Below are 25,144 nucleotides of genomic sequence, written 5' to 3'. Positions count from 1 at the left end.
TAAGAAAATGACATGAATAAATCATTTTTTTAATTAAATAATTTAACGATATTATTTTATAAATTTTCTTCATATAATACTAAAGACCCTGGCCACGGTTGCAGATTTGGAGCTGGATTCTTTCCGGGGTTTAAATGGAAATTTAATATCATATTTTTTTAACGATATAGAAATCGTTATTTTTCGATGTGTATTATATTAAATATCATTTATATGTTTATGAGTTAAATATCCATAATAACGAAGTAGCAAACTTAATATCCGAAAATTTTCTAATATTTTAGTTAGTTTTTAAATTATCAAAACTTTCTTTTATTGTTTTTACAAGGTTAAATTTTGTATAAAGAATATAGTATTTAATACAAATATATTGTACCAAAGTTACGAGTTTTGTTAATATTTGAGTTAGTTTTTTAAATCATCAAATAAGGTCAATTATGATAATTTAGTCACTTGCTCAGAAATATTTATGTAATTCGTATAGTTAAATAAAAATACATTTAATATTACTTTAATTTGTACTTAAAAAATCAATTGAAAATAGCAAGGTAGATTCGAGTTTTCGAACTCAATTGACATGAATTAGATAACCCCGTCAGGAAATAAATTGTCGGTTGCAATATTTGGCAATAAAAAACATTTTGGTCCAAAGAAAATACGAAAAAAACATCGCTTTAATCATATTAATTGATAAAATAATTGAGATAGTTTCAGGCAACCACTTTTTCCATTAAAAAAAAACACTAAAAATCCAATATATATATTCACACACGTATAAATGTCATTTCATAACTTTTGATAGAGCTTGTTTTAAGTGGACAAAATTTTCAAGATACAACAATATTGTTGTCTTATACTCAGATTTATGAAATAAAAGAAGGTGACACACTTTCCACAATTACAATTTGTAAAAAATAATACTCTATGAACTAACGATGCTGTTTATTTAGCACCTATTATCACAAAGAATACAAACCTACATAATCAAAATAATCAATGCAATGGTTTGAGGTGGAAGATCTGGCAGGCCGACTTGTATGATTTCTTGGCCGTAGCCTGCTCATACTTCTTCACAAATGCTTCATTCTCTTCCAAGCTTGTTTGAATGAAAAATCTAATCCACCAAGACGAGCTTCGCAGTTTCGCCTGTTACAATGAAATTTGACATGGTGTGTTGCAAGAATTGAGGTATAGAAAATTGCCTATACAATATTTCGTTTTCAGTTAAGATGGGTTAGTGATGCCACAACAGAAATGAAACACAAAATATGCCTAATCTGAAAGAAAGATAATCCTCCCCAATTACATTCCATTCCAATCAAACAAGAAGGAAAAGAAATAACTCCCTCTCCTTGTCACTCTCTCCAGTTATTATTCACTCTAAACAAATAATTGTTTACCTCACTCTGTCATTCCCCTGTGTTTTTACTTCCATCTCTCCCTCCCCATGTGACGTAAACTAACATGAACTTTGTATATTGGCCTTTTTCCTTGGCCTGTAATTAAGTTTGGACTCTCAGTTGCAGCTCTCCTCACAGTTAGCCATAAATTCAAACATTCTTGCAACATATTCCCCATACTCGCACTAGAGAATTACATGCTTATGAAAAATAATACATTCACCAAGGATGCAACATCAAATGCCTCTACAATTTGGAGCTTAAAATTTTTTATCCTCTGATTTTTATGGGCGATATAAGAGAAAACTGTAGTCAACAACTATCTGTGGCATTAATCAATGAATTGCATATATAGCGAAAAAGAAAACATTAGGACAATGGGAAAATGGTTCATCAACCAGGAATTTGAACTGTTAGAAGCTCTGTTACCGTCAATTCTCGGGTATTCTATTAGCCTTAGTCTATTTATAGCCATTATTTTATGCAGGAAAAAGATGATAAAATGTACAGTAAACCAAGTAGAAGCAAAAAGGTGGCACTTACAGGACGACCAAACTTGGACGGCTCAGCCACTTTAGCTTTTTGATGACCTGGGTACCCTGCAAGAAAAAGAAATTAGAATAAAAGCACTCGTCACCAAAATATTGCTATGATCAAGTCCCCTCGCTGTAAAAATTTCCTATGTTTGTAAATTATTGTATGCTGTACATGAGATAAAAATGTTTTATCTTAAAATTAAAAGATCTTCTAGTGCTTAGTTTCACCCCATACATGACGTTTTTGAATCAAACACTGCTAGGAGGGATTAGAGGAACGTAAAAGGTGGCTATCCCCATTTTCAAGTATTTACTAAGCTCTCAGATCACTCTTGCCAGAAGAGTGTTAATAAGCTCTCATATTGCTCTTGCCAGAAGAGTGTGCTGAATGAGAGGTTTTCCATGTTAGAATAAAAACCATTGTAAAAGGAATTTTTAAATACAGAAAAATTCAAGAAAACAACCAATGCAGTCAGCTCAGACTCAAATTTTAAACATTTCCCCTACGAGCAATGTAATTAGTAATCAGTCATGAAGACTTACCAGATAATATAACTAAACCGTCAGCAGATACCCTTGCTAGTTCTGGAACTGTCTTGTTGAGGTATTTGGGTGACAAGTAATCCAGTGCATCTGACACTATGACAAGAGAAAATGACTTTGGCCTGTAGGGAAGAGTGAACTTGATATCAGCCACACGGACAACACCTTTGCGCACAAGAGCCCTGCAGTTTGCATCAGCATCATCTAGCTCATAAGGTTCCACGCCCCATGCTTCAGTATCTTCTTCTTTTAATAGTTGTGAGACTACCGAACAGGTCTCAGGACCTACATGCAACACTTTCTTCATGCTGTCGCCATATGCTTTCTTAAGAATGGGGATTAATCTCTGAGTTTCTGATGAACATGAAACACCACCTGCACATACATGCTTTAGTTATTTAAAAAATTGCTGCTTATGACCACAAAGTCAAAGGGAAATCACAAGCAGAACAGATATGCAAAAGGTTCAGGAAGCCATGCCAAGCAGGTGGTTTATTTTTCATCAACAATGGGAATCAAACAAATGTCAGATGCATTAAAATATGCAGAATTTACATACGGGTATCAACCAATGAAACATCTCATGATCTAAGTAAAAATAAGTTAAGTAACACCTCCTTAGCCCAAACAAATTGAGACTTCCTAAATGGGAAAAAAACTCGCAGCTGTAGTGGTTGCAGTACATTATATAAGTACACCTACATTGCCTGGTACTGATTCACTAACAAGGAAATATTGGTACTAAGTTGTAAAGCGGTACTTATTTTCACCATTATGTCTGCCTTTGATATGTGAAATGAGAAAGATTAGTTTCTAGTAGAGAGCCTTCATTCGCAACTAATACCAAAGCGAGCCGAGCATCCTTGCATCTTAAACATGCAGAATGATAGTGATTTGCATTAGAGGCTCTTGACAAGACAGAATCAGCTATTTTAGATCACGTGAAATTACCTTCAAGTCTATTAAAAGCAGTTATGTCGCCATTCCTGCCACCTGTCAAAAAAACAAATTTAAAACTTAGATCTCACTAAAACAATGAACTTCATGATCAAATGTTTTCAATGGAAATCGTTTATGAGAATGAAAGGAGTAGTAAGGATAAAGTTCCCATTCCACCGAGACTTCCACCGCATCAAAATTTTGAGGAAAAAAACAATTACATAAAAGTTCAGCTAAAAAGGAGATAATGAGAAAATAAAGTACAATATTATCTAATGAATCTTGCAAGGATATGTGTTGGGTGAGTGTAAAACAGAAAGATCAACAACATACCTGAATCACGATACACATATCCAACAACCAATAGCGCTCCCTGAAAATGACAAAAAAAGGAAGGTAGGTACCTCATCAGTTTTCTCGCAACAAAGAAAATCAACAAGATTGTGTCTGCCAGCTGGGATCATCAGAACTCGTAAAGAACTTAAAATTTAGAAACCAGTGGCATCCATCAGCCTTATATTCTATGATCCACATGAAATGCTAATGTTATAAATTGTACTACGGTGTGTATGTATCACAATAAAGGATCCTAGGCATGCTTGTGAATGCCACGAGTGTGGACATATTGCCAGGAAGTGAACTAGTAAGAAATAAATAATGGAAAACCCAATATTTACCACAACAAGAAGGCCAATAGATAATATCGGAGATGGACGAGATTTCGAGTGCAATGAACCCACTAAGGGAATGCTCCCACCATCTGCAAATCGACGAGAAGTATTGGGTCTTCTAGACATTGTTTTAAATAATATCCTGCAAAACAAGATTTATGGCAGTAATACATAAATTTCAACCCAATAAATATCACGGTAAACATAAATAAAAAAAGTATTTACCATGATAACGCATCTCATTCAACTAATGCATAGTATAAATGAGACATCTGATATCATTTCCCAAAACTCTTGGACTAAAAGATTCTTAAAAGTTAAATTGTACTAGACACAACACAAACACTCAAACCATCTCAAGCAAAATAAATTTCCGACAAATCAATGGTAAGAAATATCCAGTGCCGACACAGAAGAAGCATTCAATGCAGCCAGAGCAGGCCACATATACATATAATACAGTTCAAAAGGTCGAATTATATATAGAACACGCTTTGCCACAGTAATAAAATTCCAAGATTAATTTCCATTCCTAACTGTCACGCAACCGAAAACAAGAAAACAGCTAATTGCAACTTTATCGGACACGGGATTCCTGTAAATCCACGATGCAGCAGAAATAAAACCAAAATTTCAACCAAATTCACATCTCAACTTCTCATATTTCACTGAATCATTTTTTTAAAAAAAACGAACCCACAACTTCAAGAACAGAACTCGTCGCATCTTCTCGAAAAAGAAGGGGACCATGAAACCTATGAAGCAAGAATTGTCTGTTACCTGAAATGGCGAGAAGTGGATGTGGGATCTGGATCTGCTCGTTTGATCACAACGGAAATGAGATAGAAAAGAGCTGGGATTTATTTCGCTGATAATTATTTATTTTTCTGGTTTTTAGTTGATTAATTTTCAAACCTCATGCGTATGGATAAAATTAAATTAAGTAATTTTTTTGTTATAAATTAATATTTTAAAGTAGTGATGATATTGGTTGTAATAATTTATTGTTAATATTATTATTGTATTTATCATTTACGTAAATAATACTATTATAATTAGTAATTTTATAAAAAAAAATATAGAATTTGTTTATTATCGTAGGTATTAGTATTATTTTTTATTTTATTAAATTAAAATGTGAAGTTAAAAAATATCAATTTGGATATTAATTTTATTATTTTTAAAATTAAAGCGTGTGTGTGTGTGTGTGTATATATATATTAAGTTTTTTGTTTATATTATTGTTATTATCATTAATTTATTTTTTATTGTTTTCATGACTACTTTGTTTTTAAAATTGTAATTATTACATTTATAAGAATTAAATCAAAATTATAAAATAAATTCATCTATTTATTTATTTTATATATGAAATACATGATGAAATTTGTTAATCAACTACTATAAATATTTATAATTAGGTCCGTGGATTTAAAAATATCATTAAAATATTTCTCTAGTAATATTTAAATTCGAAAATTATAACATATACCTTAATAATTAGAAAGTTGTGGATAATTTGATTCACCCATTATCAAATTTTCAATTTATCATCAAATAAAACGAATTATTTATAAGAGAAAATATTTTTCAGCTGCATGTAATTTAACAAAAATAATTTATAATATAAAATTTTGAAAATTATGATATATTACTCAAAAATTTGAAAATAATGGATGATTTCATTAGTGATGACCAAAGATTCTATTTCTCATCAAATCTATTGAAGTAAAAACAACTCATCAAATTAGAAAATAATGGATGGTATCTAATGATATATATTTTTTTCACTTAAAATATGAATCGTGTTAACATTTCTCAGGAAAATAGATATGTGAGACAATCTCAAAAAATACTTACGCCGTATTTTTTACTCAAATTTTGGAACCATTAAAGTATTATCTAATCTAGATTATCATATTGTGACATATACTTGGGGTTATTTTTTTTGTCTTTTATGTTTGGTTATTTGTAATTTTGACTATTTATATTATCAATAAGGAGTTATATATTCTTATTTTTTGGTTGATGTTGGTTTTGTATTTTGCAATTTCAATATTTTTTTGTGAAAGTGACTAAATAATAAATCTCACTTGGACATATCATTGCTATGACCACATTCAAACGTCAAATCGGCGAACTAAAATTACAAGAAAAAAACAAAAAAAATGGGTTAAAACTAAAATTTGAATTCATCAAAATCACAAAAAAACTAATATAAAAAAAAATTCTTGTAATTTTAGTTCGTCGATTTGACGTTTGAATGTTGTCATAGATGATATGCCAAATTTTTTTCTTTTTTTTTGCAATTTTCTAAATAATTAACATACTTTGATTATATCCTACATGTAAGGACACTACCACATGATAGAATCAAGGGCTCAAATTTAGTCACACATAAATGAGGTCCACTAATTTTTTTTAATGAATCTTGTCCATCCAAACCATGTGGAGACAGTGCCTCACATGTAGCATCGAAGCTATCACATACTTTGATGTATACCTATTTATTACGACAACGTTAATAAATTGTCTACATACATTTATTATTACCCTATTTAATCTGGAAAAGATGCAAAAATAACAAAACCAATTTGTTGAAGTCACTCACCAAAATGAGTGATGAGGATATTGATATTTTAAATTTTTTTAAAAAATAATAATTTTATATAAATTTTCAAATTTATTGCCTACAAATATTATAAATTATTTTTTATATTAAATTCACTGATTGAATTAAATCATATCAACAAAGGAGAGAACCGTAGCATTTATCACTGCACCGGATGCATTCATGTCCACACGTCAGCTTTACGGCTTCTAAAACATGCCACTGCGATTGTCCTCCCTCCGATTCCCGCACAGTAATATAATATTCTCCTCGAATCCAATTATTCCTCGTTCGAAATAATAATAATCGGAAGTGAACAGTTGCACATTCAGCAGCTGAATTCGCGCGCGCTCCTTTCTGGTGTTGAATGGCGGTGGAGTTCGAATGTTGTGGGACGGAATTCTTCATTCACATTGCCGGGATCGTGTTTTTGGTGGCGTTTGCGGGCCTTATGTCCGGGCTTACTTTGGGCTTAATGTCGCTTAGCCTTGTTGATCTCGAAGTGCTCGCCAAGTCCGGAACTCCAAGGGACAGGCGGCATGCCTGTAATCTTCGTCCCCCGTCTAAGTTCTTGATGTTTTTTTTGCCTTTTTTTTATTGTTGTTGTTTTGTGTTTGAAGTTACCCACTTGCTGAATTCGTGATTAACTACGGTTGTGGGGAGTTTCTGTGCTATTGGAGCTTTGTGTTGAATCACCGTTTTGTAATTTGTTTGGGGTGAACTATTGGTCGAATAAAGTAGTTTGCACTTCGCAGGACTTTAATGTGGAGTAATTCCTTTAAATTCAGTTTCTCCGGTTCGTAGAATTGAAATCTAGTGAAATTTTTTTGTGTACACAATTTTGCGTGAAAGTATTCATACTAGCGATTCAGAGACTCTAATTCCTTGATACAAATATTGTGCATTTGTTCTATAAGATAAGATAAGATTTATTGTGCTTGAGAAAATCACACTTTTGGTGGGAAGATGTTTACTTGGATAACAAAATAAGGACTTGAAATTAGTTTCTTATAAAAAAAATACATATCATAATACTAGTGTCTAGTATTAGTAATAAAAAGAAGCTATGCTGCCATGGTCACATCGCTCTCCGTCTTAATTCCTGTACTTTGATTTACTTCCATTCATGCTACCCTATAAAAGTTTTTCTCGTGTTAGTAGTGCCCAAGTCATGATTTTGTTGTAAAACTTACACTGGTTTTAGTTTGCACAAAATAAATTGATACTTAAAAAGCAATTGGATATCAAACTGGACATTGTAAAAGATGTCTGTGATAATGACTTACAATTCTGCCAGTCATTTGGTTGTGCACGCTTTAATTTTTGGATGTTGATGGTATGGATATTGATGTTATGGTATCACCTTTTCATAACAGTGAAGATACTGCCAGTTGTCAGAAATCAACATTTGTTGCTTTGTACACTGCTTCTCTGCAATGCTGCTGCGATGGAGGTGAATAGTGAAGGCATTATGCTTCATAAAGTTATTGAATCTTGTCAAAAATGATTTATTTGTTGAGTTGTTTTTCCTCGCAGGCACTTCCTATTTTACTTGATGGTCTAATTGCAGCTTGGGGTGCAATTCTCATTTCTGTAACTTTAATATTGCTGTTTGGTGAGGTAAGTCGTCTCTAGTTGTGTAACTAGCTACTAGTATCTTTTTGTTAGATTTAAGTAGCTTAGCCCTGTGACTATAGTTTAATTAGCAATGATGTCCTTTACTAGAGATTTACTTACAATGACACTTGCAGTCACCTCTATGAAAGATAAAAATGATGATCCTGTTCAATTATATTCCAGAATTTTTAGGTCTTCTATTACATGTTTGGGACGAGCACATGGGCTTATTGGATTTAGTTGATGATGGAATCAACATTGATGAATACATTTAGTACTCTAAAATTTGAGAAAGGGTGTTGATTGTTGAAGATGTACCAAAATATGAGACTAAAAATGAGGGATTCCTTTAGTTGCGGCAAAATAAAAGGATAAGTAGTAAACATGAAGGTTTATATGATGCAAATATCCTAGACTTGATGTGCCATTCGGAAATTGGTGGAGAAGTTGTGTAAAGTTGACAGCACAAGTTTATATGATTCCTTCAGATGTGGCGAAATGAAAGGACGAATAGTATATAAGAAGGTTTATATGATGCAAATGTCCTAGACTTGATGAGTCATTCTGCAATTGGTGGATAAACAAAGGTTGCTTAAAAGGGAAAGCACAAGTTTACATGCATACAGCTATAAAGGATTTGGAAATAAAAAACTTGTAAAGCATCTACGTACTAAATATGAAAGATTATATGGAACCTTAAATTCTTGTTTACTTTCAAGTTACTATTAGCATGAAGAAAATAGCAAGATTCTAGATGAATGATATGCATGAACTGATTGTGTCTCATCAGATCATTCCACAATCTGTTTGTTCTAGACATGGACTTGCTATTGGTGCAGCTGTGGCTCCAGTAGTTCGCGTCCTTGTCTGGATCTGTTTTCCAGTTGCATATCCAATAAGCAAGGTACATTTTTTGTTTTTCTGTACATTTCCGAATATTCATTTTCAGACAAAGACTGTTGCGATACATGTTGTCTGATCCAGCTGTTAGATTTACTGCTTGGGCATGGTCACAGAGCTTTATTTCGTCGAGCTGAGTTGAAAACACTTGTTAGTTTACATGGCAACGAGGTATGGGATAGATAAATATTCGGCATTTATGGAATATGTTATTTCCGTTTCCGTTTCTTTGTATTTTGAAAATCGTGGATTTTTTTTTCTTTAACTTGATTGCTTGGGCTGTATCTGAGTCATTTTGCGGACTTTCTTATAAGGGTCTTTTTACTTTTCTTCCTGATATTCTAAAGCTGATGCCACTCAAATGTAGGCAGGTAAAGGTGGAGAACTCACGCATGATGAGACCACAATAATTGCTGGGGCACTTGAACTCAGTGATAAGACTGCTGGTGATGCTATGACTCCAATTTCTGAAACTTTTGCAATTGATATAAATGCAAAGCTTGACAGGTGATGCATATTTTGGTATGTAGCCACGGGATCCTCTCAGTTGCTAATACTAACAATAACACTTGCATTTGTTATAAGGTTCTTGATGAATCTAATTTTGACAAAAGGAAATAGCAGAATTCCTGTCTACTTTGAGGAACCGACAAACATCATTGGGCTTGTTTTGGTACTTGTTCCTCTTCACGTGCAGTTTCATTGAGTAAATAGTTACATGTTCCTCTTCACGTGCAGTTTCATTGAGTAAATAGTTATCCCACCTTAAAATCACAGCTATTTTATGCTGCACCGCCGCTTGACGTTGCTATAGTATTGTCTGTTATTCTGAATTTCTTTCCGGTGTAATCGTTCAATAACGATGTTAGAATTTGCTTGTGTTCTTGGTTGTTATAGATGTCAACATTTAGAAGAGCTAATAGGTTCAAATGGTGCGCCACCAAAAGTACCACTATCTAATCAGTTAATGTTGATTACTTATGGAGGAAATGTTTTTTTATGACTTCTGCATTTAGAAGAGCTAATAGGTTCAAATGGCACCGCCATAGTACCACTATCTAATCAGTTAATGTTGATTACTTATGGAGAATTTTTTTTTATGACTTTTGCTGTCGAACACTGTCGACAATTTTCTGAAAGATTCTCTGCATTTCTTCACAATTCTTAAAGTGTACTAGCAAAGCTCCATTTTGATCTTCCACTAGCTAAGCAGCTGGTTTACATATCTAATCATGAGCCCTGTATTTGGGATTTCTCTGATTTCAGTCTTAACTGGATTTTTTTATTCTATCTGTTGATTCACAGAAAAATCAAATATAATCTAAGAATTTGCGTCAAAAAGTTTTGAAAAGCTGGTTAAATCCTAGTTTTTAATAAGGAAAACCTAGGAAGTTTTAATTGCTATTCCGAAGATTGAGGTCGCTTGCTTTGGCCTTCATATTATGAATTCTGTTCATACAGTGGCACTTTTTGCTCTAGCTGTCCGTAGTTTTAAATTACTGAAACTCAAAACAGCTCCTTGGTATGCTTCCAGCTATGAAGTAATGCATTCAGTTTTTCGCTCATACTTTTCAACATCATTAAACCCGCCTAGTGGCATATTGAAATGGACGTTCCTACAAGTTTTGGCTGACCTAAGATTATTTAAACAGTATATTTTGTTGGTTTCTGAGTTTGTAGGTCAAAAACTTGTTAACCGTCCGTCCCGAGGATGAAATCCCAGTAAAGAGCGTCACTATACGAAGAATTCCAAGGTATCTTATTGGTCGGAGACTTTGAATATGTTATGAATCTAAATTTAGACTGTGTCGACCATAAAAAATTAACACACTGCCTCACCAAGATTTTCACATAGAATACCATGTTCAGGTATTTTGAGCTGCCTCAAGTTTCTGAATTTTCTGTGTTTTGTGATCGTTGTCCAAAATGAGATGTGCTGATGACAAGTTTATTTCCTAATTATACGCCAATGCATTTTGCTTACAAATTAGTAACAATATGTGCACCTGGTTACACTACAGCAACATTTGATTCTGTATTGACAGTCCTCTCTACACACACATGCATTTGTTTTGGTTCTGGCTTTAGTACTGAATTTATGATTTATATAGAAAATCCTTTTAATTTTTTGAACGACACCTGACCACTTCCATTGTGCATTAATTAGCTTAATATTTTTGGACTTTATCATCTGAATATAAGGATCTCGTGCGTCAGGTTGCTATTTAGATATGGTAGTATTGATGTATCCGAAACTTTCTCAGATAAGAAACTGATAATACAACTTAATATTGCTTTTGTATTATGTCATAGGGTTCCGGAAACCATGCCATTATATGACATCTTGAATGAATTCCAGAAGGGTCACAGTCACATGGCTGTTGTTCTACGACACTACACCAAAGAGATGGTCCTTTCTTCTAGCGCTGGAGCTTCAGAAAGTAAGTGTTTTTGGTTTTCCTGAGAAATTACCTGGAAACTATTGCTTGCTCAGATTTAAAATCAGCCTGATGCATAAATAATTTAGGCTCTAATGTTGGGACTATGTGTAATATTTGAAGAAAAAACCATCAGAGCATTTGACAGTCCACCATAATTAGGATATATTTTGATGGCTGAGGCCTCTAGATCATGTAGGGGTTTTGGATTCAAATTTTACCACGTATTGGTGTTATTCTATATTCTTTGAGATTTATTGTTCTAGGATGCATGCTTTGATTTAACTTACATGATTGACTTAATGATGTACTTGATTGCTCGTTTCTATTTTAGATTCTATCAAGGATGTGAAAATAGACATTAACCGTGAGAAGCCTTATCCGGATAAAAGTTCCAAAACCAAAATACCGATAAAAAAATGGAAGAGCTCACCAAACACCGGTAGCAATCCTCTCGTTTCTCAAAAGAGCAAGAAGTGGACAGAGAACATGTATTCGGACATCCTGGAAATAGATGGAAGTCCTCTGCCAAAAATCCCCGAAGAAGAAGAGGCTGTCGGAATAATAACGATGGAAGATGTCATTGAAGAGCTATTGCAGGTGAAGTAACGATGTGTATGTTATATTCCCTTTGGTTTTTTCATGTGTTTTTAGCTTGTGTGATTTGAAATTTCGAGTGATTTATCGCAGGAGGAGATATTCGATGAAACTGATCATCATGTCGAAGATTTGTGATATTTTAGGTTGTACATCGATACGGTAAATAATACAGAAGGTATCTTCGTGAGAAGTGGTTTTACTTGCAGACTTTTATGTTTGTAAAACTTGTAATGTGTATGCATTGTCTATCAAATGTTTACATTGAAATGCTAAAATGACAAAATAGAGAAGCAAATTTCAGCTGTCGGGTTCTTTATTCATTTATTTTTAAAGATAGGTGCTCTGATTTCTTTTTTTTTTTTTTTTCATGATTAGGTGCTTTAAATTTTGACTTTTCTTTTTTCATCCACTAGCAAATTCATGGCGAGGTTTGTTTTCCAGAACACATACTTTAAATTTCTACATACGAAAATCATGTATTTTCTTTTCTTTTTTAAATTGTTAGCCAAAAATGCAATTTTAGCTCATTTTTTTTTTTATCGTATTGGACCATCATTTTCAATTCATATGTTCCTTAAAATGAACACAATTTAATGCTTCATATGCAAAGTAACGAAAACGCCAGCTTTTCTGAAGCTTAAAACATCCGTATCATTCAAATATGTATAAACGTCACCTGATATCGTTTTTGCTAGTAAATAATTAATACAATAAAAAAAATGTCTGAAAAAAACAAAAATATGTAACTAATATTCAACCTCAGAGCATGTCTTTGCAGCAAGACCGCACAGCGTGAGAAACATCGGAAACAATATGAAACACAAGTTGATCATTCTTTGACTATATTCGTTGCATGTCCCGAAAAACGATATGACGCAGATTAGAAGAATGCAACTTATAAATTCATTAAAACTAAATAAGAAATTTAAAATTTTCCTAAGTTGAAGATTCACACTTCCAAAGCACGGCCTGCACTTTTGCAAAATGCCATTCGAGGTTCTGAGCTGAAATCAAAGATAAAAATCAGCAGCTTCAAAATTTTGACAAAATAGTTCTGCACATTCTTTGACGTAGTAAACATGCATATAAATATCAATGAGATCAATACATGATAACTAAGTTTGAATTGTCCCAACCATATGAAACAATTCTTAGGTTACAAACTATCATATGCTGTGCTTTCTCTTTTTCTCATCCACCCGCGTCTTCTTCTTCTTCTTAGTCTTTTCTTTCAACTCCTCTCTTGATTTGTGTTTCTTGGAGTGATGCTTGCTTAGGCCCATCTTCTTTGCTTTCCGCTTCTTACTTCGAAGGGATTCATCATCTGATGATTCAATATACTTTAGCGAAACAGGCTTTTCTGGGCCAAGCAAAACACGACATTTTCCAAGTTCCTCGTCAGGGCTTTTTGATAGAAATCTTTTAGAATCAGGAGATGAAGAAAGATAAGGACCGGTTTCATCCATTCTTGAGCCAACCGCACCCCTGCCTCGCTTGGTCCTGCAAATTTAAAAGAAAACATACCGAGTTAATGCAAATTTTTCTGTGAGAATAATCATCCCATCAAATTAAATATATAAAAAACCAGGGGCTGATCCAGCGATGAGTGAGGGGCATAGGTTGCCAAGAAAAATAAATGAGTTTTTTTTTAAAAAAAACATTAAAACAAGTTTCACCCTTCAAAATCTACAAAGTGGTCCCACCTTTGCCTCCCTCTCCCAAATTGTTGAATCCACTACCGTTCAAAACATATAAGAGAGAAAAGAGACCTTGATTGTAAAAACTCATCCACCTCGTCATCCTTCAAACCTTCACCTTCAATTGCAATTCGATCATGAAAAGTTCTTGTCTTGGATGAATCTGAAGCACTTGCATTTGGTTCCATTTCATCGCGGCTAGTATTCGAACTACTTTGAGATTCAAAAATATCACCACGACCTCTCCCACTGGCACTTTCATGTCTTTTCCCTCTAAGTCTAGAGTCCAGCTCCAGCTGTTTCTCCCTCAGACGCCACATCTCATTTACCTCAACAACACGATTGGCTGGGAATAACATTTTAAAGAGAGATTATTTAAACACAAAAATTATCATCAGAACAAAAAATAAGATCTATGGAATCAATAGTGAGCATTACTCCCTTTAGGCGCAGTCTCAGAGCGTCTATATGTGCATGATTTATTTTTTATGATTAATAATTTTTTTCCGTCCACGTTCAACAAAACCAACCAACCCAGTAAGGCACCGCATATAAAAAAATTAAGTAAATACAAAAAATAATCTTTCGTCTGTGAACCCCGTACAATCATAGGTCATGAGTGAATAACTATGATTCCTTAAACGCCATGCAAAAATTCGCATAATTGTTGAAAACAAGGTAAAACTAAATCTGAAAAAATCTTTTAAATATTCATAGTCCTAACAGATTTATAAAATAAACATCAAATAAATTTGTTATTAAATCTAACCTTGTTGCACACCAAGTACAGTTGCTGTCAAGAAACGGGAGTTTGGTCTACTCCTAACAGCGGGCTGCCGAAGATAGGCAAGACTACCTTCGGACTGAGCTTGACGACGCAATTCCGCTGCCTCCTTCAAAAGTATGGCAGCAATTCTATTTTCTGTTTCCAAATCCATATCTAAACCTTGGTGCTACTCAAGCTTCCAAACAAAAAATAAGAATCCCTGTTAAGATAGAAGCAATTCACCACCTTTTTACAGTCTGTAAGCCTTAACTTATAAAAAGTACCCATATAGGACCATCAAGAACTAGGAAAACTTTACACGGTGTAAGAAAAAAGATGGAATAACACTTTAAAACAGTAACAACACAATTTAACGCATAAGGTTAAATTATTAACTTCTTGACTTCCTGTAAGCCTTAGATTATAAATATATCACTATAAAAATCAGCTACACAATGGAATTTGACAACCAAAACTAACGAAATCGATCAAACTCAATCGCCAATTTTCGGAATGTGTGTTTTCTAAATCGAGGACAAGAAGAAAATTTACAATATCCAAGTAAATAATTCTCTGTGGTTTAACTTAACGACAACGAAAACTCCAAAACATAGATTGATGCACAGTCAATAACCAAATTAAAATACAACGGAAACCATAAACTAGGGTTCTTGAAGCAATGAAAAGGGGAATCTGAACCTGATTGATGAAAATCCGCACGTAGGGTTGACCTTGATTGGAAAATTGCGCAAATGGAAACTGATATATTTGCCTATACAACAAACGAGTCAGAACAATTTCGCGAGAATTAATTATTGAACAACCCTAGACAAATCTCTTCACGATATAATCTGGAATTGGCGAGGATTTAACAAATAGTATGAACAGCGAGGAAATTTTATGACAATTGGGCTTATTTAAGAACCCAAGTTGCTCCTGTAAACAATTGGGCTTATAAAATGTTAGCAAATAGTTACCAAGTTAGGCCCGGCCCAGAGTGATGTCGTAGAATATATAATTTTCACACATATTAAAAAAATTATTCACGAAAAAAAAAAATTCATTTCACCCTTATTTAATAAAATAAAATTTTGAAAATACGCAATATATTTAATGAACAAAGGTATATTTTTAAAATAATAGATAAAATAATATTAAATATAAATATTAGATTATATATAATAAAATATTTATGAATTAATAATGTTAACACCATAAAATTTTATTAATTTAAAGAAGTATTAATTAATCGATAAATTAATATATATTATTTTAAAGGTAATCTTTTTGATTTAGCGATCATAAATTCACTGGTGTTTGTATAAAAATAAGTAAGTGATATTCATTATTATTTATAATTAAATAATATTCCATATATTAACTAATCGAATAAAAGTTGTAGTAGAAACAAACAAAAATAGAATATTAACAATAGAAATTAAATTATAATATTTAAATTACAATATTTTTTCCCACTAGATTCCCTCAACTTCCATTTTGTTTTTATTTTTTTTAGTTTCTTATATTTGTTTTTATTTTGAAAATATTGGAGTAAATGTATAAAATTCAGTTAGATGATTTTGATTTTTTAATTATTTAATTAGTTTTTTTTTACCTTTGTACTGATTTTAAAATTCAATTAGTCTTTTACCTTTGTACTAATTTCAAATTCAGCTTAAATTAATTCTATTTGAGTTCAAGATCAATTAAAAGTCCGAAAATTTTAAAAATTTTGGCTCAAAATCGGTTCAAATTAAAGTTCGAATTCAGTTTAAAAAATTCAAAGATGTTCGTAAACTATTTGAATTATTGTTCGAAAATAAGTATTCTAAAGTCTAGAAAATTATTATTTAATATATAATTATATTATATTATATTAATCTATTCTATTTTATCTATTCTATCTATTCTATTTTATAATAGTTGAGAGAGTTAGAAAAACTGTTTGAGGATGAAACCAAATTTTCTTTCTTTTTTACCCTCATCTTCAACACCAAAAAAACTTTTTTTTTCTACTATAATATTATTACATATTTTATTGAAATTAAGTTATAAAAAAATAAATTTTTTGTCATACACAACAATATGTACGAACACACTAATTATAATATTCATATTAAATTACAAATGTCCAATATTCATTCTATAAATATATTAAACAATATTCCATATATCTAATATTATGTTACACGCAACGTGTGTGCCTCAGTCGCTAGTTAAATATTAAAGCTAGTCCGACTTAATCTTAAATTATTTTATTTGATAGTTTGCGAGTTTGGCTCGGCTAAAAAAACAAGTTCAAACATATTTGAATTCGATAAGCTCGAATACAAATAAATATTTTGAAGCTCGATTAGCTTACTTCTCTATTTCATTTAGATTAGTGACTAGGGTTCCTGCCCAGATTATTTCACATATATTCAAAAATAGAAATGTCGGCTTCACTTCAATTGGTCTTCGCGTGACCACTCTCTCTGCCAAACTGCTCGCCAGTGCACACGTTCTCCCGGCTGCTTTCTGAAAATGTCTGTAATTCAACAGAATCTTTCCACATCTATGGCCTCTTCTGCCTCCATTTTCATCGCGAACTACAGCTTCGAGAACAACAAGTACCAAGTTTCTTTCTTTGCTTGTTTTAGGGTTTTTTTTATTACGAGTGAGAGTTTCCGATTTTATTTTGTGGTTATTTGGTTGCAGGTCCACGAATATTTCGATTCCTGGAAAATTTAAAGCGGTCGTGAAATGTGTTGCCGCGCCTGAGAGAACAGGTGATTTATATGTTCGGTTATTGAAGAATAATATATTTTCTTTTGTTTTTAAATACGGTGGTGCTCTTTTGACGAAGATTTTCATCGCCAGTTCTCTTGTTGTGGTGCATGCTTTATTTTCTCTTCGATTTAAAAAATTAAAATGATGAATATTTTCATCGCCGATTCTCTTTCTGTGCATGCTCTGTTTTCTCTTCGATTTTAACATCTTTGGTCGTATAATGTGGTTTTCTCCGTTCTTATTTTGGATAATTTTGACATTTTTATGGCATTTTTCAATATACCAGCCTTTTGAATCTTTTTGTTTTGGTTTATTCTGTGTTTAATCTATTAGAGTTGTTTGAAATTTTTTTGTTGGGTTCAATTTTTTTCACTAACTTTTCTACAAATGCTTTACTTGTCTCGTCCAGGCATACATATGTTTTCTCTCTCGTGTTTTGTTTTATTAAATATGATCTGCTCGTAGTATATGACTCTATATTCAGTTATTCTGACTACCAATGCTGCATTTGATGAAGCTTACAAGACGAAAGTATCTCGCAACGAAAACATGGCTAAACTTCAAGCTGGCTACCTCTTCCCGGAGGTGCTGTTTTAGACTCCTCTACTTGATTATCTCTTAGCTATTTTTGAAGCATTATGACTGTTGGTAAAAAATTTATTTGTTCTCAGATGATGTGATGACTTGATATCTATGTGTATCATCACATATTTATTTGGTGGATTAAATTGAGTAAAGTGAAGTTCTTCCTTTCGTTAGCTCAAAAAATTTATATATGTGTTGCCCTTCTACTTTTGCTTTTGAGTGAGAACGTAGATTTTTTACCATTTTTATCCCTTTATTAGATTGCCAGAAGAAAAGCTGCACACATGTTGAAACATCCTGATGCTCAGGTAATCAGCCTTGGAATTGGGGACACCACCGAGCCCATTCCGGAAGTTATAACTTCTGCCATGTCGAAGGTATTGATTGCAGTAATGTTTAGGGAGCTCTCTGAATATTATGAATCGTCAAGTTTTCAGTGAACTCCAAGAAAAGCACTCGGAATTTGTAGGTTTATTCAAATAAGTTAATGTTGTCTTATGGTGGCTATTTTCTGTATCTGAAAATTTACTAATGTAGAAAATTTTGGTAGAATCATGTTATTTAGAAAAAGCCCCTCCTGGCTGGATATTGTCTTTCTATTTTTTGGTTACTGTCTTTTATGTGTAAATTTACGTGATTTTTCTTTGAGTTGATGGAACCTTTGTTTTGCAATCTGTGTCAGCGATCGTATGGGCTGTCAACTGTAGAAGGTTACAGTGGTTATGGAGCTGAACAAGGAGAAAAAGTTGGTGATCGACTTTTTTCTTTTTCTATATGATCCTATATCTGTGCCTAGCTTTATGTTGTTTTGATACCTACATGTTGAGCTTATTAAACCGCTTCCTTTCTCTCACAGTCGCTTTTATTTGTTGATGTCGTCTTTTTTCGTTAATTTGTGGTCAGTTAATTGTGTAGTTGCAAGGATTTACCAGGCTTCTATTGTTTTGTCAGTGGGGGGGCTAATGTCTGAAACAAAATTTCTCTTTATTGTTTTTACAGCAATTGAGAGCTTCCATTGCATCAACCTATTATGCAGACCTTGGCTTAGACGAAAGTGATATTTTTGTCTCCGACGGCGCAAAAAGTGACATTTCTCGCCTTCAGGTTTATTTTGTTTATATGTACTTGCTGCTATGTTTTAACCATCTACATGATTTTTGCTTTGGAAAAATTTCCTTGTGATTGAATAATATATCTGATGACTGCTTTTTATTAAAAAAGACTTTAATTTGTGGAGCAATTTTATTGTTTCTTCAAGGCAGGTTCTTTTCGGATCTAAGGTGAGGATAGCTGTTCAAGACCCATCATACCCGGTAAATATGTCAATGAATGCTTAGATATTATTATACAATAGTATGGTTTATCGATTAAAAAACTGTTCTTTGTAATTTAGGCGTATGTGGATTCAAGCGTAATTTTGGGTCAGACTGGGCTATTTCAGAAGGACATTGAGCAGTTTGAAAAAATTGAATACATGAAATGCACCCCAGAAAACGGTTTTTTCCCTGATTTATCCACCGTTGGTCGGACCGATGTCATATTTTTCTGTTCACCCAATAATCCAACTGGTTATGCTGCCTCAAGAGACCAGCTGACAAGACTTGTACAGTTTGCTAAAGAAAATGGATCAATCATAGTCTATGACTCTGCTTATGCTATGTATGTATCTGATGATAGTCCAAGATCCATTTTTGAAATACCTGGAGCTAAAGAGGTTAGTTTGGAAAGTGAATCTTGCATGTAATTCTTCCATATTAGTTATAGTCTTTTGGTCTTTGTTGATTTCCTGCATTAACGTTGGCTTAGACATTGTGTTGGCTTTCGGATTTTTTTAACCATCTTGTAGGTTGCGCTCGAAGTTTCTTCCTTTTCCAAGTATGCTGGTTTCACTGGAGTTCGTCTTGGTTGGACTGCAGTTCCAAAAGAGCTCCTGTATTCTGATGGATTTCCTGTGGCGAAAGACTTCAACCGTATCGTTTGTACTTGTTTCAATGGTGCATCTAACATTGCCCAAGCCGGTGGTGTGGCTTGCGTTTCGCCTGAAGGCATTAAGGTTAGTCCCTTTTCTCATTTTAAGATGCATGCATTAAACACTCTCTAAGAGTTTGCTCCTGTAACTATAGAGTCATGGCATTTTTAGTCCTGTTTGTATGCTTATTGTTATCGACTATAGCCCCTATTTTTTTGCCCCAACTGCTTTTTTCGTTCCTCGAAATCACTCAATTTTGTTATGGCAATTCATACCGTTTTGATACTTAATTCACCTTCCAACTGAATTGAAACTGCTGAGTTGGTGTTTTAATTGAGGTTTTGGTCGTACTAGTACACTTGGTTTTTGAAAACAATTATGCACAAATTGCAGTTTAGAAAACTGGATTGAAACTGATGAGTTGGTGTTTTAATTGAGGTTTTGGTCGAACTATTACACACTTAGTTTTTGAAAACAATTATGCACAAATTGCAGTTTAAAATCTCTCTCTACAGATAGATCTTATATCATTTGAAATATCCTCACATCTCATTGCATGTGACAAGAAAAGTAAATCACAACCGATTTATGTATACTTCGATAAAACATCGAGGGTAATTATTAGGTATTAAAAAGTCATTAATTGAAAAGCCCCGAAAGAAAAAATTGATTGATTCCTGCAAAGACCAAAAGTGATATTTTATAGAACAAAAAATGATAGGTGATGCATGATTAACAATACAACACCACTATAGTTTTGAAGTCAAAATTGCATCCTACGTGAAAAAAGCGCATACATTCATTGAAAGATCAACATGAATCTCTATCTGCAGGCCATGCATGAGGTGGTGGGATTCTACAAGGAAAACACCAGTATCATAGTCGACACATTTGATTCTCTAGGATTTAAGGTTTACGGAGGTAAAAATGCACCATATGTTTGGGTATACTTTCCGGGCCAAAGCTCATGGGATGTTTTCAGTGAGATTCTTGAGAGGACCGATGTTGTCGTCACTCCTGGCAGCGGTTTTGGACCTGGTGGCGAAGGTTTTATCAGAGTTAGTGCCTTCGGGCACAGGGAAAACGTTTTGGAAGCCTGTGAAAGATTCAAGCAGTTGTACAAGTAACAGTCAGACAAGGTACGTTGGTTCGAGCCAATTGAACCTGATTTTGGAGAATCAGAGTTGATACATTTAAACACCCGTGTTTTAATAATTTAAAGATGATGTATTTATTTCCAAGTGTTTGATGATTTGATAATTATTAAGCCAATTTGGACTCATAGCTCCTCTGGAGAAGTGAGAATTAAAAAATAACAGAAGACCCAACTACGGTTCTTTCAAAACCATAATCAAAATTGGAATCTGAATTAGGACTTGCGGTTTGGTAGAGACCAATTCTAGAGAAAAAAACTGGAGCCTAAATCAACGTTGATTACATGATTGGGAACTTAATTTAATATTATTGAAATGGAACGAATTAATAATTCAAAATCTTCATGTATAAATAATCCTCAATCCACTCTCCCACGATTGATTTGACACATAAAATGGACAACTACATACGGATTCGACAATGATAATTTAAAAAAAAATCCCAAAATCCTACATGGTATGAACACTTGCTTAAACAAGAAATAGAAAACCATTGGCATTTATGGATTGATTTACTATAAGGTGCCACGCTTCTTTCATTTTTGAAACTTCAATTACGCAAAGCAAGAAACCCTTTACGGACATTTCGTGTTTGCCAACAATGATCTTTCGTTTAAAATACAATACGTACAAGATATCCTTTTAGTTTCTTGTTTTTATGGGGCTGATATCATGATGTTTGTTAATGCTGTATCATTTCCGAATTTTAAGGAAACCAATTTTTTTATTATCCTCGCATTTGAGGTAAAAATTTCTGTTCGGGGAAAAAAGAAAAATAGAACAACTACGTAAGAAAGATTTCCCTTTTTCCATTTCAGATAGTTAGACAATATATTTTATTTGTGATGATTTAATCAAGCGAGGGAGCTTTGTAGAACGCTGGAAAAGTAGCATGGAAGAGGGTTTGTATGACTCCCTCTGCCTTTATTATTGGCAAAACAAATTTCGATGCGCCCTGTAGTTTGAAAATCATGAAAATAGATATTAGTGTTTTGTGTTGAAAAATTAGAACTTTTTATGAATAATGATGAACAAACAAAGCTAGATTTGTGATAAATGAACACACCAAGAGAAATTTAGCTCCCAACCAAATCCTTTTTGGAGAAGGAATCGGCAGCAATAATCGGCCAAAGCCATAGAAAGCAAGAGCGAAGAAATGGGGAACGAGGCTTATAGGGTGTGGATTCAGACCAGAAAGCAAAGACACAGGGCCATTGGAGAAAATGCCTCCAAGACTCAAATAGGCGAAACAGGCCCGTCGTATTTCCTGCCTTTCTTGGTCTGGAGGTTCACAAAAAACTTTATAAGCAGTTCCAGCTAATATGTTAATTGTAGATGCCACAGGCTACAAACCACAAACACATAAAATCATTAGTCAAAAACCAGTAAAAATTTATTAAGTTAGGAAAATAATGAAGTTTGATAATCTTGGAAGTCACCTTCCTAAGGGTGTAGAAGGATTCAAGATACTTCATTAGTGTAGTTGCGTTGCGTAAATCATGTATAGGTTTAAGAAGATCACGAAGAATGATAACATCTGATAGAGCGACTGTCATTCCTCCTCCGGTTAGAGGATGACGCATGTTAAAGGCGTCTCCCATCAAAAGTGCACCAGGAGTGCGATGAGGATTCGCAGACATGCTTCTGGTTGGCATGGTTTTTATGTTTCCTTTATCAATCGCAGCATTAAAGAAATCATGCAGCCGTGGTGGAATCTGAGTTAACATACGTTTTAGTCAGTTTTCATGAGGAATTCATGCCATGTAAGGAAATGAAACCTCTGTGTCATTGGAAGTTAGAAAACCACAACACTTTTTATTCCATTTCATACTTAACGAGTAAGAAGTCAGCGTGTGCATTTGGTCATTTTGTTATTAATGATGGAACCAAACTTGGTTCGAAATGACTGAAATTTTCACAGAAACAGAACTTACCGAATTCAACTTGCACATAACCAACCTAATCGAAAGAGTGATCAAAGTGATTCATTTATTACTCTCTTTGTGAAATGGGATGAGAAGTGATATCCTGTCTATGTTGTGGAGAAGAGTGATTTACTTATAAACGTGGGATGAAAGTTCAAGATTTGTTCGATCTCAGGCATGAAATACCTGCGGAGCCACCACTGTCTTCAAGTAATTAGCCATTTCACCGTTGGCAATGGAAGGCACCTTCTTTCCGGGGATTTCAACCAAACAACGGATCTCAGTACTGCTGATCGCATAAAACAAGATCGGTGACGGATCTCCAAGAATTACATGCCCATGATTAGCAAATGGTAGCTCGCAATTCTCCAGGATCAAACCAATGAAAAAAGACTGGTTTTCCACCTAGAATCACATCAAGTCATGCAAAAAACCTTTTCATTTAGGGAAGTTCCCTAAATAAAATTTCAAGATAATGACACAAGAGACTGCTTCAATTTTATCCTTAAGGCACATCTGAATTCACCTTGGGAGTGCAGAGAAAGCGTCTCAAGTTTGAAAAACAACCATCACAAACAATGGTTAGAGGAGCATAATCTGTCATTTCTCGGCCAATCTTGTTTTTGTATTGCACTCCTTTAACCACACCCTCTTCCTCAATCAAGGACGTCACCGTTCCTTGTTCGAGTCTAATACTAACACAAAATGATGTCTCACTATTGTACGAGTAATCGAATATAGCGAATAATAGAAAGATCTATGAAATTATACTTTGAAAGAGTGGCAGCCTTTTCTCTCATCCTCTGTATGAAACGGCCATTATGAAAACTTCTCCCGTAGGAATTTAAGCCAACTTTGTCCAAGGGAAAAGATAGCACTGCATTTCTGCCATCCTTGTAAAGGGCAAATCCAAAAACTCGTTGAGCGTCAATATGACCAACACAATCTGGGTTCAGTTAAATTTTTTAAATAAATGGACCCGACCAAACTGCAGTACCATATATAAATGAGAAAAAATTCTGAGGAACTGATGCGAGGGGGACCAAAGTTTGGAAAAAAAAACTGCTGATGCGACAAGGTACGATGTTACCTTCTAAACCCATCTCAACTAATTGTAGGTACCCTCCAGGCTGTAGAAATTCCCCAACTATACGATCTGGCTCGCTTAAGTCTCTTTCAATGACATGAACTCGGCGACCCTCCTGCTGTTACATATCAAAAGATGATCATAGAGTATTGTCCGAAAATCTTTGTTTATGAGGAAGAAGATATGAATGAAAACTTTTCTCTTTGTTAGGAGTCCATGCACGTAGTAATAGTTTATGCTTTAACACATCTCACCTCAAGTGTAACCTGGAAACTTGGATACATGTGCTCCAAAGTAATATTCGAATTGCTTATTACCTTGCCAAGAGTATAAGCCAGAGCCGCCCCGGACACGCCAGCTCCCACGATGATAATGTCAGCCTCTCCGCCTGTCTCAGCATGCCGGGCCGTGATGGAGCTGTCGACGCACCTATCTTTATATCTTGTCTTCAACCCTATGATTCTCTTAAAAATGAATACGAACAACAGAGCAATCAAACCACCGACAATATACTGATCCACCACCATTTTATAATCGATCAAATGTACAGATGATCGATAGTTCGAAGAAATATTATTGTGTTGTATACAAGTTGATATGGTGGTGATATATATGGAGGCAAAGTGCAGTTCAGCAACGGCAGGGATTCTTCTCATGCAAATCGTGTGATCACCAATCCACTGTAAACGTTTCCATTTATTATTTTAGTTTCATTTACCGCACCCACACACACATGTCGGCAATATGTTAATTCTTGTGCATTCGATGTTTCGGATAGAAGACGAAGACGTGCTTTTCACACGAATGAAAAACTCTATAAATAGAGCTCCTTTTTCTCATCCTAAAATCATCTCTTTTTCGAGTTTTCACGCGTCTTATAGCATTTAAGTGCTTAGTTCTATAATATTTGTGAGTTTTTGTTCTCCTGTATTAAGAG

General features: G+C 33.9%; 5 protein-coding genes across 8 annotated transcripts; 2 read left to right on the top strand and 3 right to left on the bottom strand.

Moving 5' to 3' along the window:
* Window positions 1–781: 781 nt before the first annotated feature.
* Window positions 782–5,004, bottom strand: LOC140988948 (probable pectin methylesterase CGR3). The gene is made up of 7 exons (XM_073458064.1): window positions 4,870–5,004; window positions 4,096–4,231; window positions 3,752–3,791; window positions 3,431–3,472; window positions 2,480–2,854; window positions 1,944–1,999; window positions 782–1,146 (listed from the first exon to the last, which is right to left on the bottom strand). The coding sequence occupies exons 2-7, from the start codon at window positions 4,213–4,215 to the stop codon at window positions 994–996; spliced, it is 786 nt and encodes a 261-aa protein (XP_073314165.1). The 5' UTR covers window positions 4,216–4,231; window positions 4,870–5,004; the 3' UTR covers window positions 782–993.
* Window positions 5,005–6,873: 1,869 nt separating this feature from the next.
* Window positions 6,874–12,408, top strand: LOC140987780 (DUF21 domain-containing protein At2g14520-like). The gene is made up of 11 exons (XM_073456437.1): window positions 6,874–7,245; window positions 8,077–8,153; window positions 8,237–8,320; window positions 9,108–9,221; window positions 9,302–9,388; window positions 9,585–9,724; window positions 9,803–9,890; window positions 10,898–10,971; window positions 11,531–11,658; window positions 11,990–12,255; window positions 12,346–12,408. The coding sequence occupies exons 1-11, from the start codon at window positions 7,068–7,070 to the stop codon at window positions 12,388–12,390; spliced, it is 1,281 nt and encodes a 426-aa protein (XP_073312538.1). The 5' UTR covers window positions 6,874–7,067; the 3' UTR covers window positions 12,391–12,408.
* An 852-nt stretch (window positions 12,409–13,260) lies between these two features.
* On the bottom strand, window positions 13,261–15,617 carry LOC140987781 (uncharacterized). The gene is made up of 4 exons (XM_073456438.1): window positions 15,418–15,617; window positions 14,722–14,938; window positions 14,025–14,298; window positions 13,261–13,755 (listed from the first exon to the last, which is right to left on the bottom strand). The coding sequence occupies exons 2-4, from the start codon at window positions 14,888–14,890 to the stop codon at window positions 13,422–13,424; spliced, it is 777 nt and encodes a 258-aa protein (XP_073312539.1). The 5' UTR covers window positions 14,891–14,938; window positions 15,418–15,617; the 3' UTR covers window positions 13,261–13,421.
* A 1,481-nt stretch (window positions 15,618–17,098) lies between these two features.
* On the top strand, window positions 17,099–21,313 carry LOC140988232 (LL-diaminopimelate aminotransferase, chloroplastic-like). Of its 2 annotated transcripts, XM_073457228.1 has the most exons (10): window positions 17,099–17,327; window positions 17,416–17,486; window positions 18,005–18,072; window positions 18,333–18,449; window positions 18,755–18,817; window positions 19,072–19,176; window positions 19,335–19,385; window positions 19,466–19,786; window positions 19,919–20,125; window positions 20,875–21,313. In XM_073457228.1, the coding sequence occupies exons 1-10, from the start codon at window positions 17,242–17,244 to the stop codon at window positions 21,166–21,168; spliced, it is 1,383 nt and encodes a 460-aa protein (XP_073313329.1). In that variant the 5' UTR covers window positions 17,099–17,241; the 3' UTR covers window positions 21,169–21,313. The 2 variants fall into 2 exon arrangements, with proteins under 2 accessions (XP_073313329.1, XP_073313330.1); XM_073457229.1 differs by lacking the exon at window positions 18,755–18,817.
* Window positions 21,314–21,937: 624 nt separating this feature from the next.
* Window positions 21,938–24,933, bottom strand: LOC140988231 (squalene epoxidase 3-like). 3 transcript variants are annotated; one of them, XM_073457227.1, is made up of 8 exons: window positions 24,525–24,933; window positions 24,211–24,325; window positions 23,892–24,066; window positions 23,647–23,809; window positions 23,307–23,525; window positions 22,635–22,910; window positions 22,262–22,540; window positions 21,938–22,150 (listed from the first exon to the last, which is right to left on the bottom strand). In XM_073457227.1, exons 1-8 carry the CDS (start codon window positions 24,861–24,863, stop codon window positions 22,046–22,048), a joined length of 1,671 nt encoding a protein of 556 aa, XP_073313328.1. In that variant the 5' UTR covers window positions 24,864–24,933; the 3' UTR covers window positions 21,938–22,045. The 3 variants fall into 3 exon arrangements, with proteins under 3 accessions (XP_073313328.1, XP_073313325.1, XP_073313326.1); XM_073457224.1 differs by having other exon boundaries at window positions 23,647–23,815; window positions 24,525–24,932; XM_073457225.1 differs by having other exon boundaries at window positions 23,647–23,815; window positions 24,211–24,322; window positions 24,525–24,932.
* Between the last annotated feature and the right edge of the window lie 211 nt (window positions 24,934–25,144).

The sequence above is a fragment of the Primulina huaijiensis genome, chromosome 11 (genome assembly GCF_012295235.1).
Source record: "Primulina huaijiensis isolate GDHJ02 chromosome 11, ASM1229523v2, whole genome shotgun sequence".
Lineage (NCBI taxonomy): Eukaryota > Viridiplantae > Streptophyta > Magnoliopsida > Lamiales > Gesneriaceae > Primulina > Primulina huaijiensis.
Note: the sequence above shows the minus strand (reverse complement) of the source record. Positions and strands in the feature narration are given on the sequence as shown.